This window comes from Alligator sinensis, unplaced genomic scaffold (assembly GCF_000455745.1).
Source record: "Alligator sinensis unplaced genomic scaffold, ASM45574v1 scaffold978_1, whole genome shotgun sequence".
Classification (NCBI taxonomy): Eukaryota; Metazoa; Chordata; order Crocodylia; family Alligatoridae; genus Alligator; species Alligator sinensis.
The window spans coordinates 707,618-724,236 of record NW_005842220.1 but is presented as its reverse complement, the minus strand read 5'-3'; the positions used below and the strand labels follow the sequence as shown (position 1 = coordinate 724,236).

At 44.1% G+C, this 16,619-nt stretch overlaps 1 protein-coding gene across 3 annotated transcripts in view; it reads right to left on the bottom strand.

Moving 5' to 3' along the window:
* Positions 1-16,619, bottom strand: part of CUNH7orf31 (chromosome unknown C7orf31 homolog) — a 43,482-nt gene that overhangs the window by 10,955 nt on the left and 15,908 nt on the right. For all 3 annotated transcript variants that reach the window (XM_025208118.1, XM_025208120.1, XM_025208119.1), the window contains 3 exons: positions 12,946-13,098; positions 10,301-10,372; positions 969-998 (listed from right to left, as the gene is read on the bottom strand). In XM_025208118.1, coding sequence (XP_025063903.1) covers positions 969-998; positions 10,301-10,372; positions 12,946-13,098 — 255 coding nt within the window. The remainder of the gene's footprint in view (positions 1-968; positions 999-10,300; positions 10,373-12,945; positions 13,099-16,619) is intronic.

Genomic DNA, 16,619 nt, shown 5'->3' with positions numbered 1-16,619 from the left:
GAGCCAGCCCAGACTCCCGGCTGGCAGCAGCTCCCCAGAGCCAAGGACGGCTGCAGCCAGGAGGCTACAAACAGTGGTGTCGGGCTCCGGCATCAGCTCCGCACCAGCGCGTGGACCCGTGTGTCAGAGCAGGTGGTGAGGGAGGGGCCTGAGGCAGCGCAGCCCTGGTCTCTCCCCCAGTCCCGGCACAGAGGTGATGAGCCCGGCTCAGCTGTTTGTAGCCAGCCCGGGCTCTGGGCAGCTGCAGCAAGCAGCAGGCAGGCTACAAACAGCTGTGCCGGGCTCATCACCTCCGTGCCGGGAGCGGGGCAGAGACCAGGGCTGTGCTGCCTCAGGCCCCTCCTCTACTGCCCGCTCCGAGGCGTGCCTGCTTGCGCTGGTGTGGAGCTGATGCCGGAGTCCAGCACAGCTGTTTGAATCCTCCCGGCTGCAGCTGGCCCTGGCTCTGGGGAGCTGCTGCTGCCCGGCCGGAGCCCAAGCCGGGCCCAGCAAGCCATGCTGCAAGCCCTGCTGGGAGCAGCCCGGGCTCTGGCACTGGCAGCAGCTACCTGGAGCCGGGGCTGTCTGTGGCATGCCAAGCAAAATGGCCTTGCGTGCCACACTTGGCACGCGTGCCAGGGGTTGCCGACCCCTGACCTAGGTCCTCTCTCCATTTGGCAAGCACTGCTAACCCTTCTACTAGTTGAGGCAATAAGAGTGAGCCAGCAACTCATTTAAGCTGTTGGCATCTATCTGGTAAAAGGTCAGAGTTGCTTTGGACAAACATGGTCAGTCTATTAAACTTAACATCACATGCTTCATTCTGCAATAAAGTACTTTTTTTAAAGTACTGCAATAAAGTTCTTTTTTCCCAGTCCTAACCTTTTTTTTGCTCTCTGCCCAGGTACTATGTAATTGTGGTTATAAAATAGGGGACCTGCCTTTTCATTTCATAAAGGAAAGATATAGTATAAGTGAGATATACTTACTCAATTGAACCATCTGGTGGTTTAGGGAGCCTACATTGGAGGAAAAAACACAACTTATTTTAAAAGATTCATATTCTTTGAGCCTTTCCCCATTTTATCTAAATGAGCATACAGCAAACATCAGAGACCAATCAATATACAGTATGCCTAGATTATACTCTAACTGATGTCACTGTGTGTGTTAAAGTTCTCTACATAGCTATGTGCTAAAACATAAAAATCACCATGTACTAAATGAGGTATTTTAGAAGAAACTAAAAAAAATTAAAATATAATCACTCTTTTACACTTCCACCTAACCAGCCCTACATTAATAAGCCTCACTTCGTAGTACTTAAAACAGAATCTTTTTCTCAGTATTTTAAAAGAGAAAAGCAGAAAATGTATCATCCTGTTGACAGTAACAGTACATAAATTATACCATAAATCTAGCAATAAATTATTTACCTCCCATCACTGAGACTTGTTTTGTGTCTTAAAGACATTTTTAAAAAGTAAGAAGAAAAGACTAACTCTAGAGACCAATAATTTTATCAGTAAGACTAGCTAAGAATCTCTTGGCAATGCTGTCAGGCCAGAAAATGTCATAGATATGCTTTTAGTTTGCTTTCATGGTTATTTTTTGCAAAAAGAAAAAAGACAGTACTCAGGATTATAAATCTTATATACATTTATTTCATTCTCCTTTATCTTGCAATGAAATGGATAAAAGCATAACTATCTCCTGCATCATTTTTAAACTCTTGTTTATTATACTTAAAAGTATTTTTCTTGTATCTGAAAATATCTGAGTCAGATCTGGGTATATCAAGTTGTTTAAACTACTGGAAAAAAGACTTTTCCCTGTCTCACTGGATGTAAGACTCAATTTGGTTAAAATGTGGAAGAAAGGACAACCCTTGGAAGTAGACAGTACTACTAAAAGTATGATCTAATTTAGAGACAACATATGGATCATCCAGAGGCTTCAAACCCCAATGTGTGAGCGATACGGAGGGCAGAATCCTTTCCAATGCTAAGATCTTCCTTTATATACAGTTTATACTACAGCACTTCTAGAGCCCACACCAGGAGGAGATGCTAGGTGCTGTACAAACCTGCCTTAAATATATCTTAAAATCAGGTTCTTTTTTTTTTTTTTAAATCTATTATGGTTTTGATGGCATCTTTCAAATCAATTTTGTTTACATTCTGATGCAATGTGCAGGGAAATGTAAGCCCAATGACCAAATGTTCTACAACAACATATATGGGGTGTTGCAAAGTAAAACCACCGGATGTGATGTGAGCACTGTGCGATGCCACATCATACCACTTTTCATGACAAAGGAAATAATACTTCCACCAAAATGAATAAAGAGAACTGCTTTTCTTTTGCATGGGTGCATCTACACAAGACGCTTACTGAGCATAGGCTAATCTAATCTAATGTACAGTAAAGCATCACAGTCTAGACGTGTGTGGCAATTACTGAGCAGTAGATCAGTCCCATTCATGTTTTGGGGTGGGACATTTCTATAGTGCTCATCATTAGAATATCTGAACTTCAGGTAGTAACAAAACAGGAGCAAACTTGCACTTGCCAGGTTGGAATATACTTTATAGACACATTTAGGTCCTGAGTAAAAAAAGGCTAATAAAAATTCAAGAGCCATGTTTTCTGAAGTGTCCAATAGATTTCTGAATCTCAAGTTGAGTAACTAAATACTGCACACTCAAAGCTAGAAGAAACCTTAAAAATATGTAGTGATTAGCCTTTAAAAGGACAGGAAAAGAAATAATGCTTGGGTCAAATTTAGCTCTTGGGTATGTCGGTATTTTATTGGAGTTACTCCAGATTTATGTCGAAGTTCACCAGTATCACATCATATTTACACTGGTATAATTGAAGCATACTTTCACTCGATTACCATATGTTACACACTATAGTTTTTCAAGCTAACCAGTTCTATCATTTAATGGACTCTACAAAAAAACGAAGTGTAAATATGTATTCATGTTCACTTGATCAATATGGAACTATCAACATCTGAATATACTACATTCATTGGAGTTCATGAAGTTTATAATCAGCTTAAAATTTCTTTGAGATAGAATCTGGCTGTATTGAAAGGAGAGATTTATTTTAGTTAATGGTTAAATAAATTATTTCTCTTTTTTATATGTCACAAAGATGTAGAAACAGATCTTGTGTTTCAGATCTTACTGAACTATGTGCATGCCTTGAGACTCTTATGTGTCTCATGTGTTTGCACTGCCTTGTAGCATGGTGCAGAATGTGGGGATGACTTAGCTCAGACTTATTAATGGGGGATAAAGCTAAAAGGTGGCTTTGCACAATGGTTCTCTCCAACTTTCCTGCATGCTTTGAGCATGTTGTAAAAAGCTCTCACACACACACACACACACACACACACAATCCAGGATGGATGATATATACTGCCTGGTAGCCAGTTGCAGGATATCTGAAAGCTGGTTATACTATGCGGCTATAGAGGGAGGACCAGAGAGGATTGCAGTATGGAACACTTTCACCTAAGCTAGGGACAGAGGTTACAAATAAACCGGTTTAAGTGATCAGAAACTGGTTTAAACCTGTAACAGAACAGAAATTCCGTGCACATAAACTACTCTCAAAATGGCTGAAACTGGTTTAAGCCAAACCTGGTTGAATGCAGTATCAGATTTAACTGATTTAGGTCAAACCAATTTACAGAACTTCTGTCCCAGACCTCTTCCTGGTTTAAATTAACTCACAGTCCCCCAGCATCCCAAGATGCTTTGCAGCCCTAGGCTGTGTTGGGCTGGGGGAGCGGTGCTGGCTCCACCCCTCTCCTCCCTAGCCAGAGCAAACACTGCTACAGCTGGCTAAAAAGGGGGTAGTGGTGGGATGAGTGGCAGAGTGGGGTGCGTGGCCAGACCCCAGCCCCAGGCCTGAGGCAAAGTGGGGTGGGGAGGGAGGGACCGGGCTGGTGTTGTCGTGGGCAGAAGCAGAGGGGAGGCGAGCAGGGGGACACATGCCTCTGGAGGGATCCTGGCCCTACCCGCTCTGTGATGCAACAATGGGGAGAACACGGGGCATTCAGAAACGGGTGCCACACCCAGGGGCAGCCGATGACCGGCTTCTCCTCCCACTGGGCCCAGGCCCAGTGCAGGGTGGGTGTCCCTGGGAGAGGCAAAGGTGGTGGCACTGATCAGGATACAAGTGGGGATCCCCCTCCCCCAACTCCTGCTGCTGACTCTGCCTGAGTCACTCTCATACACCTCCAGGGAGCCATGGCTACCGTTGGGGAAGTTGCCAGTGCTTGCAGAGTTACTGGGTGCTGCAGTTGCCTGACCACAGTCTCCTCTTTCAGACCACCTGGTCTGGGTGGTCTGGCAGCTGGGCTCAGCACGGCCAGGAGCAGCAGCAATTACATGTCCCCCGGGAGGAGCCAGCCAGCCAGCCTCCATGGCACCTGAGCCAGTCTACACCTAGCCACCCGACAACTCTGCCACCGCTACAGGGCTGCCCCAGCCAGTGCCTGGAGCAGCCACGCAGGGCCCAGAGGCAGCAGCTAGGGCATTGCAATCAGGGAAGCGACCCTGGATGGGTCAGCCCTGCAATGGTGGTGGAGTTGCTGGATGGCCAGGTGCAGGCTAGTTCAGGTGCTGTGAGGGCCAGCTGGTTCTTCCTGGGGGACCTGTCGCTGCTGCTGCTCCTCATTGCACTGAGCCCCGCTGCTGCTCACAGTGACTGGCCTGGCTTCCGGGCCACCCAGGTCAGGTGGTATAAAAGAGGAGGCTGTGATCAGGCAGCTGCAGTGCCTGGTAACTCTGTGGGCGAGTGCCGGCAATTTCCCAGTGGCGGCTGAAGCTCCCCAGAAGTGGGTGAGAGTGACTCAGGTGGAGCTGGTGGTGGGGGTTGGAGGAGGGAAGTCCTGACTTGTTACCTGATTGGTGCCACTGCCATCCCCACCCCCACGGACACCCGCCCTACACCAGGTCTGGGCCCGCGCATGGCCTTGGCAGGAGAAGCTGGTCAGCAGGTGCCCCTGGGCCCAGCACCCGCTTCTAAACACTGTGTTCTCCCCATTGTTGCATCACAGAGATCAGGCAGCCACTGCCCCCATGCCAGCTACCCTCAAAGAGACAGCGGCTCGGTGGCAAGGAGTCCCTGCCTCCTCCCTGTGTGTCCAGGGTGTGGGTCTGGTTCCTCTCACTCCCTCCAGCCCCTTAAAATACACAAGGGGGGCTTGAGGGGAAGGGCCCCAACCCCTGCTTATGGCTCTGGGAAGCCCATGGGGAAGGGAAGGCAGAGAGCAGGGGCTGTGCAGCACTGGGCTCTGCTTCACTTCATGGGGGGTGGGGGGGTGGGAGTTGTGTGTGTGATCCTCAGCTTTGTGCAGTCCCTCACGCGTATTCCAGTGAGGAGGTGACTGTCCTAGCTGGGAAACAGGTTCTGGGCCTTTCCTACTCTTCTTTCTACAGTAGAATGGGGGCCTGAAACACTTCACTCTTGGCAGAGCAGCACAGGGGGTCTCTCTCTGGATCAGGTCACAGAATCCTACAGGAGTGGGGCTGGGAGGGACCTTCAGGGGTCACATCTAGCCCAGCCTCAGCCTGAGGCAAAAGCATCCTTGTCCAGACCATCCTGTACATGCCAATACAAAGCTCCCCTGCTTCAGCTGCTTGAGTTGCAAGCAGGGTGGGGAAAACCCAGGCAGATCCTGTAGGCCAGGGTAGGGGATTAAATCCCTCCCCAGTCATACTCAGCCTACTGGAGCCTAGCCACCCTCCCCCCGCTCAACTTCTACTTAGCCTGCTGGCCATTGCGGAATGGAAGGGAGGGCTTGCTTTAGCACCCCCAGCCTCTAGCCTGAGCCACTGCAGGCATGTGCCTGCATTTCCAGAATCAAAAGTGAATATCTATTCACTTGTTTCTCAGTTCAATCAACGCAGGTTAGACTAACCTGCAAAGATTGAATTGATTCAGACTTGGGCTTTTTGAATGTCTGTACCTAGCCCTAGTGGGCATAGGACCATTACTTTCCCAAATTATAATCTCACAAGGTCTAAAGGCAATCCTTGCTTAACGCTGTTTCACTTAGCATTATTTTGCTATAATACTCATTTGAAACCGATACCTGATTTCAATTAGCGCTCAGTGAGTTTCGTTAGAACGCCTGAGGTCGCCATCTTGGGTCATCAAATACTTTCGGTTTCGCTTAACGCTCAGTTTTTTAGGAATCAATTAAGAGCGCTAAGCAGGGATTGCCTGTATTTCAATTTTTGTGGCTTCAGCCCTGCACAGTGTCCTTGATGGCTCCTTAGATTGGTAAGGTGACTATGGGCTTTTGGTGGTATATCAAAGCCCAAATTACCTTGTTTTCCTTTGAATGTTTCTAACTGGATAGGAAAACATGGCCTAGTTAATGCATTTTGAAAGGCACTTCTTCTAGAAGCAAGACAAATCATTTTCATGCAAAACAATGTAAGGATCTACAGTGTGTGGAGCTCTGACAAAGGTACAGTAATTCCATGATGGTATATGTAGTTCCTGCAAACTTGCAGTAATTCATTTTCCACAACAGTGTAATGGCACAAAGGAGCCATTGCCAGCTATAGTATCTATAAATCAAGCATTAACCACCCCCAAGAAAATACCAAGAGCAATGTTCAGTCAGTATTTTTTCAATAAAGATTTCCTAAGGTTATCACCATTTTAATTTGTTAGAGTAGTTAGACTACTGTAGGTCACACAAGATATTTTGCTCATAAAGACATTTGACTATGAACCCACAAAATCTGAAACAGGAAATAATTTAAGTGAACTGTTTCTCTACAACTGTTCAAGGATAGAATATAAGGAAATACAATTTTACAGAAAAACTACTGGAATATTAGAGAGATCAAATATTTAAAAGATCACATACGTATTAAAAATAGGTTACATTTTAATTTTCAAAATAATGGACAAAATGTATAAACATGCTGTCAGTAAAATATTCAGTCTATTGATAAATTACTGGATTATGCCAATCTTAAATTGTGCATCATTTTATACTGCATGTTAAGGGCCAAATTCTTGTCGCAGTAATAAGCCCCAAGCAAATGTGTTTGGCAGGGATACATACAAATCTTGTGGGAAAAGATTCATCCCTGTGACCTGGAGTCACAATCCACAACAACTGCACAGGCCAGTATCTCTAGCTTCATTAGATTAAATACTAATTCTCTCATTTAAAAAAAAGCAAATTCTCTGATTAAAACGCCTAAAATTTGCATTTTTTCACAATTAAAATGAAACACCACTATATATAAAGGTATCAGTTGAATACAATGTTTTATTGATATATTTACAATTTTAAAGCAATTTGGAAGCCTACCAGTACCACAATTACTATAATAAAATACATTCTAAATACCTATACATTTTGGCATTTCATTTGGGGTTTTTTATCATGGAAAATCAGAGCTCCCTCTGCCCCCTTCGTTCACCAGGACATGGGTCCAGCTGTGACTGTCCCCTCCCTGCTGCCACTGTTTTGTGGTGCTCAACAGCCCTGATATGCCAGTACCCTGTCCATGCCATTTCCCCTCATTCCCAAGCCACGGCCCCTCAAAGCCTGCTGGTGCCCCTCACTCCCCACCCATAGCCTCTTGGCTGCTGCACGCCCATGGGAGTGTGGAGCCCTTTTATCCCTAAGGGAGGCCAAGATACATTGGCTCCCCCTCCCGTGTGGGCAGCACGGCTCGAGTGGAGCACATAAGGGGGTGGATGCAGGCTCAGGGCTCTCTGCCCTGCTGCCCTCCCCCTGGGGTCTTCACGTAGGTAGCATGCAGGTAGCCTGCATCCGCTCCTGTTCTATGCACAAATCTGGGGGGTCATGTGCCCCCCACAACCCCCAGGAGTGCACGCAGCAGTGGAGAGCCACCCCCCACCCGCCGCCCCCCAGACAAGCAGCAGTTCTGTCCCACTGGCCACCTGGGCCCTGCAGCTATGCAGTCCCAACCTGGGCCTCGAGGCCCACGTAGCATCCCAGCTGGTCAGCAAGCCTAGCCCCAGCCAGCCCTGCCCAACTCCCTCCCTCACTATGGGGACCTCAATTTCCTTCTCCCCTGCCCTGGCCCTCCCCCTCCCCCAGTTCCACCCCTGACTTTCCTGCAGGGAGCTGTTCTCATGTTGCCTGGTTGCCATGTACATTTGTGTACATGTGCATGAAGCCCCCTGCCACTCTCCCCCCGCCCCTTGCAGGCTGGAACTCAGCCAGCCTACAAGGGTAAACCTACCATTTTCCATGCTTTTCTCCATAAAATGAGAAAATCTGGGTTTTTCTCCTTAAAATAAGAAAATCTGCATTTTACTGCATTTTTCCATAGTGAACAGAAATCCTGGATCCCTGCTAATGATGTAGTCAAGTAAATAGAGGCTTTGACCATTGCACTATTTTAACTAGCCCTCTCCTCTTAACATCAAATCCTTATTCCACCAAAGGCAGAACGACAGAGCAGGAGTGACTGGTGCTTCCTGAATCTGTGGGGGGCACCCGCAGAAGCCGCTGACCCTGTCAGGGGGGGCACCAGCCCTATCAACAGCATCAGTGCTGGCTGTCGGGGGGGCACGTGCACCCCTGTGCACCCCTACCAGTTGTCTATGCTACAGAGTGCAGAGCTGCATTTTCTCCTTGAGAAGCTTCCCTGTGGCCTGTCTGCAAATCGCACAGTAGAATTATGGTGGCGTTGCTATTTTTCCCAGGCTTTGTGGACTCATGCAAAATGGGGAGGAGGATCTCATAGTTTGCAGTACTGGTAGTTACTGCACATGAGGTGCTAGAAGTGAGACTAGTGTCACAAAATGTCCCCACATGGTCATACAGATAGCAGCTGATGAAGTAAGTTGTTGTTTACAAAATCTTATGCATCTCTGATTTGTTTAGTAAGTCTATAATGGCAAGTACCCTGCCTTCTGCGTACAAAAATAACCAGCAAAAGTTAATATAACCTTATCCACACATCTCCAACATTTATGTATCTAGGCATACACAGGATGTGCAGCATGGATAAGTTAAAGTTACCATGAAAATGTTATTTTGTTTATTTCTTGACTTGAGTACTTAAATTCATAAACTTTAATGTAATCAGAACTCACAGTATAGAGGTGATCTCTTTTATTAGACCAACTAGATTTTGGCAAAAAAAAAAATTCTTTAATTGCAAACATTTGGGCACAAGCACCCTTCTTTGGGCATAGGAGAAAAGAATGTAAACGTTCTCCCGGGTAGAAATGAAAGTTCATATTTCAAAGAAGAGTTAAAGGTGTAGTAAAATCTCCTGTTTGCACAGTTCATTTTATGCAGGTTAGGCTCAGAGAAAAGTTGGAATAGTCTGTTGATCTCAAAGCTGTTTGGTGGCAAACAGGATGTAGTCATATTTCCTTCTCTGTGAAATATGAAACATCATAACCAGAAGGAAATATGATTGCATCTTGTTTGCCACCAAACAGCTTTGACGGCAACAGACTATTCCAACTTTTCTCTGAGCCTAACCTGAATAAAATGAACTATGCCAAACAGGAGATTTTACTACACCTTTAACTCTCCTGAAATATGAACTTTCATTTCTGCCTGGGAGAACATTTACATTCTTTTCTCCTATGCCCAAAGAAGGGTGCTTGTGCCCAAAAGTTTGCAATTAAAGAAATTTTTTTGCCAAAATCTAGTTGGTCTAATAAAAGAGATCACCTCTATACTGTGAGGTCTGATTCCTTTTGCCTCTAGACCAATACAGCTACAGCCTGGATACCTAAACTTTGTTACATTAACCTCAAACTTTATTTTTGAACTACAAGTCGTAATGCTTTATTGGTGCCATCTTGTGGTAAAACTGTGTATTGCAACTTTTAATTAAATAATATCCAGGTTCAGTTCAACTAGCTACTCTTAAATAGAAATAATGAAGTAAACAACATTCTACCTAAAAATACGATAGAAAACATTTATCGGATGCATACTTGATATCAGAATTACTTTAGTGTTATTTATTAAATCTGGACTCTGGCCAAGAGATAAGAGAATACATCTGAATGTCACAAGTTGTGACACATTGACAAATCTGTAAAACCAACTTAAGTCCATGGTTCAAGAGATAATAAACTGAGTGGGAGACTAATGCCACATTTTGAGCTTCCTTTCATATTCTCTTTGCTTCTTTAGTTCCTGGCCAAGAGCATTTTATACAAGGCATCTATTTGTATTTTGCCCTTAACATCTGTCTTTAATATCTTTAAAGGCAGAATTGCTATTCAGCTTGTCATTATTCACAAGATATGCACAAAATAAATCAGAACTTACAGATCATCATTCATGAAGACGTTACTTTTTTTCCACTGGATTGTATCATAACTCTGCTCAATGGGAAGACCTCTGTAAAAAGAGGGAAACAAAACCATAAACACACATATTTCAAGATGGTTGTAAAAAGTTAGGAAATACATGCAGAGTATTTTTTGCATGAAAAAGTAGCTCTTATCACAAAAAATAATAGCTACAAGAAATGGAAATATTTTACTGTCAAGCAGTAAGCAGATACTTATGAACAAAATTATCTAATAAATATCAAAATGATTTTCTGAATGGCAGAATCTCTCACACTAAAATCAGTGGGAACTATGCATGTTTAGAATCTCTGATCCATACCACTAAAAGTCAAAGGAAACTCTAGAAATGACTTCAATAGATACAGGATGAAGCACTTGTAGCATGATCCTATTAGTGAGTGAATATTTCCTACAATACTGAACCCCCTCGGCTTCCTTCTGATATCAAGAGGCCAGGGAGGATCAGACCCTTACTGGGTTGAAGGATGCCATTTTCTTTAGTGGTTCTTATCACTGAACAGAAACCTCACCTTTGAGTGTGAAAACAGCATCTTATCTGTCTTCCACCTTACCTGATGGAAGAGATATATGTTGCTTAGTTATCAGCAGCTAAGACAGGGGAAGGCAGGGAAAGGGAGAGTGAGAGGGACCACAACACTGAAGAAAATAGAGGTGGAATAACTTGTTTTAACTGGTAACTTAATCTCTGGAATGAGGAACAGTCTCATAGTTCCTGACCTCTGCCTGAAGAGGCTGTGCTTATCACAGAGATTAGTTAGAGAATTTTTCAGTATCAGAAAGGTGTGGCTATAACTGCATGGTAATAGTGGAGACATGGACCGGAAGAAGAGAGAGAAAGATCTTGGGCCAGAGTGACAAGGCACATGTCTGTATACTCTGCTTGGCTCAAGGTAGCTTTTAGGGCATGTGAAGGTTCTGTAGTAGTCTGACAATGGCATTCAGCCAACTGTTTGCATACACTGTCTTAAAGCTAGTTAACTGTCTTGCCTCTTTTCATTTTTGAGCCAGTGCTGATACCATGCCTGCTTTCTCATATCCCTCTGACACCTTTTATCCCTAAGGGAGACCAAGATACATGGTCTCTTTAGACAAAGCCAAGGGTGCTCAACCTCTCTGGCCCCACGAGCTGGATCCACCATGAGGGATTGGTCTTCAAGCCAGATCCAGCATCAGGGCAGAGTGTAGGGGGCAGTCCATGGGTGCAATCTGGTGTGAACCTGCACAGTGGACCTGGCTACAGTTATGACCCCACGCATCAGATCCAGCCATGGAGTAAATGGACTGAGGAAGCATGGAGCTGCATCATCTGGACTGTGGAGATCCTCATAGGTCAGAAAAATCTGGCAGTGGGGAAGTGGTGGCAGTGTCGATTGCCATGGCTCTGGAAGCAATTAACACTGCTACTACTCCTCTGCCCCAAAATTTCCCAGACACATGGGGAGCCCTGCAGGTCAGCCCCACAGTGCTGAAGGTTCAATGCCATCCAACGAACTACCTCACAGTGAAAACTTTATGGAATGTAGATATTTGCACTGTCGTCCCACGTGACATCCTGCAGGTCATCTCTGAAAACTCCAAGTTCCAGTTATTGTTCAGAAGCACAAGGGCCTCAAATATGGCTCTCAATGAGGACACCATATACTAAATATATCTGTGACGTGAATGATCTCTTCAAGTTAACAGTAAAAACATGCTGACCTGGAGGCTTTCCATTTTTGCTGTATTTACTTCTAAAAGATTATAGTTACAATAATGCAACTTTAGATAACTGGTAAGATATGGATCAGTACCGATAAAGCATTGTATTTGGAATCCGGATAGACGTTAGTCCAGTGCATCTGCATTAATACAATACTTGGAAGGCAAAAGTATTGTTGCTCCCTGTATCTACAATCACTTTTAGGTCAATGCACAACTGAGCATCTTTAACTGAAGACTGCCCAGCACCAAGCTGATAAACAGTTGTAAATATACAGTGCACTTCTGAACAGGGGCCTTTCCAGTATTTTTAATACATACTGGCATCTGCTGGTGAAAGCTTAGTATTACTTTAGTTCTTTTTCACATAATACCAACTCTGCCAATCCCTAGTCTGATGATTTAAAATTTCCTTATATTCCAGTTTATGTAAATTGGATGAGAGATATCCACTCGGAATGTTTGAGTCAGCAATAAGTAATACAGATAAGTGCTGAAAAAAAAATCTGCTTTTCTTCATGAATTTTCCACTGAGATGTTATAAAGATAGAACAATATTAAACATATTCTAACAGCAACTGGTTATAACCACAGAGTTTTGAACTGAGGTACTTGAACTATTCACTCTAACTCCACATCATCATGTCAAAAATATTTACAGAAAACATCAATACAGATGTCCTAAAATAGATGGTTCTGAAAAAATATATTTACAAAGAATATATCGAACCCTGTCCAGCACAAACATGAGATTTATTTTATTCAAGTTTAACCTGGTTTGATCTCCAATTGTCCAAACATGCTGTATTCTATTAGCCAATACTGGGTAAAACAACACTTTAAAATTCCAACATTTAATGCATGTCACCAACTGACCCTAGCCAGAGATCCCCACCATACCCATAATGTTGATGTCCTTTAGTAAACATACAAGAAGTCTCATTCTTTAGCTTGTGATCTTCTGGCAATGAAACTGGAACAATTTCTCCATATTCTCTTTCTGCTCCCCAGGGAAGCCTGCACCATTGAAATTCATTCCTGAACTTCTCATACCTGAAACAAAAAAAATCCACAACCCATTCTTAAATCACAGCAACAATTACAGTGACTTGAATATCTTTAGAGATACCTTAGATTGGAATTTTTTTTTTATTCTATTGGTGGTAGGTTACTCCATTTTTTGACTGATCATAAACAAATCAATGGGAGTTCATTGATTGTTCATTGATTTCAACAGCAGCAGAATCAAATAAAGCATGCTTTAATCAACTGGAGGAAAAAAGAAGTTGAATATAGATCAAAATATGCTACTTGTTTAACTGCACTTGCATAATCTCCATTATTAAAGCAGAGATGAACACGTTGTCCTCTAGTTGATATACAAAATTGGACCATGACTTGGTTTCCCCAATTTATGGTTTCCCCTTCTCTTCACTGAACACACTAATAAAAAATACTTTTAAAACTGAGGCAGTGAGCAAGACTGGTAAGTACTAGCCCTGGAAGGAGAAGCTTCAAGATTGCTCCCAAACTCAAAAACCATAGGTTATACTGCTGTGCTCTCATTTAGTTTGTTAAGACAGAGGCAGTAAGGTCTAGCTGGAAAGGGAGGATCCAGGGCTATTCTGTCCCCAAGACCTGTCTTTGATTCAAAAGGTCTGATTCTTCCCTCAACTTCAGTCAGGTTTATAGTGCAAACTTTTGCTGGCATAAGTAGATTGATCACAGGCAGAAGGCAGGACAGGGTGGCACCTTAGGGGCTTGGCACAGGTTACCTTAAAACCAACATAAAGGCTATTAAAAACAAGAGCAGTCATTAGTTAAAGGGTGCTAAGCTGCCATACGTTCCCTCTAAACATTTCAAAGTTAAACCTCGGCTGGCATGACATAACTTTGATTTGTTTTGCCTAGATTCCAGGGTATTGTATGAATGGTGTAGGAAAACAAAATGCCTCACTTTGATTCCTCCAGCATCCCAGGATACATAGCTCTCAACCGCTTCCCACCCTCCAAATCTCTAATGGGGTCCCCACATGTGCCCCCTTGGCTCCAGGCTGAGAATAACTCTCTGAGTGTGTAATTGCAGAGAGACCATGGAGGGAAGGGGAAGCACGCTTCTCCCAGCCCATGTCTCAGTTAATTGAGCACTGGATACTCTGGGCTGAGCATGGAGCACCCAGACAAGGAGACCAAGCAAGCTTCTCATGGCTGTATGGTCTCCATCTTAGAAGCATAGGGAGATCTATAAGCTAACCTGTCTAGGCATTTTTATTCTTCCTTCCACACCCCTACCCTTCCATGTATCTTGCATCTTATATAAGACAGTTCCTAGGCACACGAACCTAACCTCTAAAGTCACCAGGAAGAGAAACAACACAATTTAATGTTCACTTCAGAACTAGTAGTTTGAGAGCATTGGTACATACCATTCTGACTGCTCCACTGGGTTAATTTGTGCTGCTTTAACACACATTCCAAATTTTAAATTGAATTCCTCTAACAACTGCATTAAGTGGACTGGTGTGTGGATTGTTATACCACATACATCATAGAATTATCAATTCACTACAAGCAAAAATACCAGGTTTGTACAAGTCCTAGCATCCACCTGCCAAAGACTCTTTTATAAAAAAAACCTGGGGGATTGTGGGCTGGCAGAGTCCATGGTCAGGTGCGTTGGGAACTGGCTAAGAGATCGAACCCAGAGAGTGTTAGTAGATGGGTCTGTATCATCCCAGTGGGAGGTGGCCAGTGGTGTCCTGCAGGGTTTGATTCTTGGCCTTGTGCTGTTCAACATCTTTATTAACGATTTAGATGAGGCTGTGGAAAGCATGCTGGCTAAGTTTACAGACAATACTAAGTTATGGGGGAAAGCGATCATGCTAGGGGATAGGATGTAGATCCAAGAGGACCTGGACAAGTTGGAAAAGGTGGAAGGTTCAATAAGGATAAACGCAGTGTGCTTCACCTGGGGAGAAGTAACCAGTGACATGAATACAGGTTAGGAGAAGATGTCCTGGCCAGCGCAATGTCTGAAAGGGACCTCAGGGTTATGGTTGATCACAGGATGAACATGAGCGGCCAACGTGATGCTGTAGTCAACAGAGCTAATAGCATACTGGGGTGCATTAGCTGATGCATCGCAAGCAAGACTAAGAAAGTGATACTTCCTTTCTACTCAGCGCTGGTGAGACCCCAGCTACAGTACTGTGTCCAGCTCTGGGTGCCACACTTCAAAAAAGATGTGGAGAATCTTGAAAAGGTCCAGAGAAGGGCCACAAGAATGATAGGGGCCTGGAGGACAAACCTTATGAAGAAAGACTAATCTGGGACTGGTAGACTAATCTGGATCTGGGACTGTTCAACCTGAGGAAGAGAAGAGTGAGGGGGGGACTCGGTGGCTGTCTACATATATGTAAGGGGTGAATATTGGGAGCTGGGAGCAAAAAAACTGTTCACTAGGGCAACAGGGGAAGACAAGGAGCAATGGCCATAACTGTTAGAGGATGACTTCAGGTTGGAAGGAAGACCTTCTTTACAGTAAGGGTGACCAGAATCTGGAATACACTTCCCAAAGAGGTGGTGCAGTCCTCAACCTTGGAAGTCTTCAAGAGGAGACTGAACAGGCATCTTGCTGGGATAATTTGATCTCAGCAGTATTCCTGCCCAGAGCAGGGGAGTTAGACTCAATGATCTTTTGAGGTCCCTTCCAGCCCTTAATTTCTATGATTTCTAAGACACTGCAGCATTAACAGAGATCAAGGAATTTAATACTGACAGAAACACAAGCTTTAAGAGTTCCTTAAATAGTGTGATCTCTCCATATACTAAGCAATGCTAAAATCTACAGGTACAAAAAGTAAGGCTTGTTTAGATTCACCATGAGACTCTAAGCAGAAACCCATTTGAACCCTTTAATATAGGAAGAGTACATAAAAGTTAAATGTGTGCATTCTTCCTCCAAAGATGGTTAACTTACAGTTTCAATGAATTCACTGCAACAAGAGCAGATTTCTTAAGACACGCAGCAAGCCAGGCTATTAGACCAAATGCATTAAAAAACAAAAGTTAATGCTAGCTTATGAATAAACTAATGATTTATTGAAATTAGGAGACATCTCTCTCTACCATGGCATCTACCAAGTTATTTTATATACGAGTCTTTTGCAGCACATTTATTCTAGATTTAATTTTTTTTTTTTTTTTTATACAGGATCAAAAAGCACATCATATGTAGGCATCTACCCAACTTAAGGAGGTGGCTGGCCAATTCTACAGGCAGGTCATGGGGCTGGTTGACATTTCTGAGGGCTTATTGTGGCTGCCTCCCCAACCCTGATGCCTCTGATTGGCTGAGGGGTCCTGGTGGCCCTGCTCCCCACCACTAATTGATGGAGAGGGCTGTCCATTGTATGGCCCTGCCCCTTGGAGAGGGGTGGAGCCAGAGGACATACAGCCCTCTCAGCCAATCACTGGTGAGGGGTGGGGTTGGCAGCCATCTTGTCAGATCACCCTCGTGTTGGCAGCCCTCCATCTTCCCTTCCTCCAGGTGGGCTGCGCAGCCTGGAGGACTG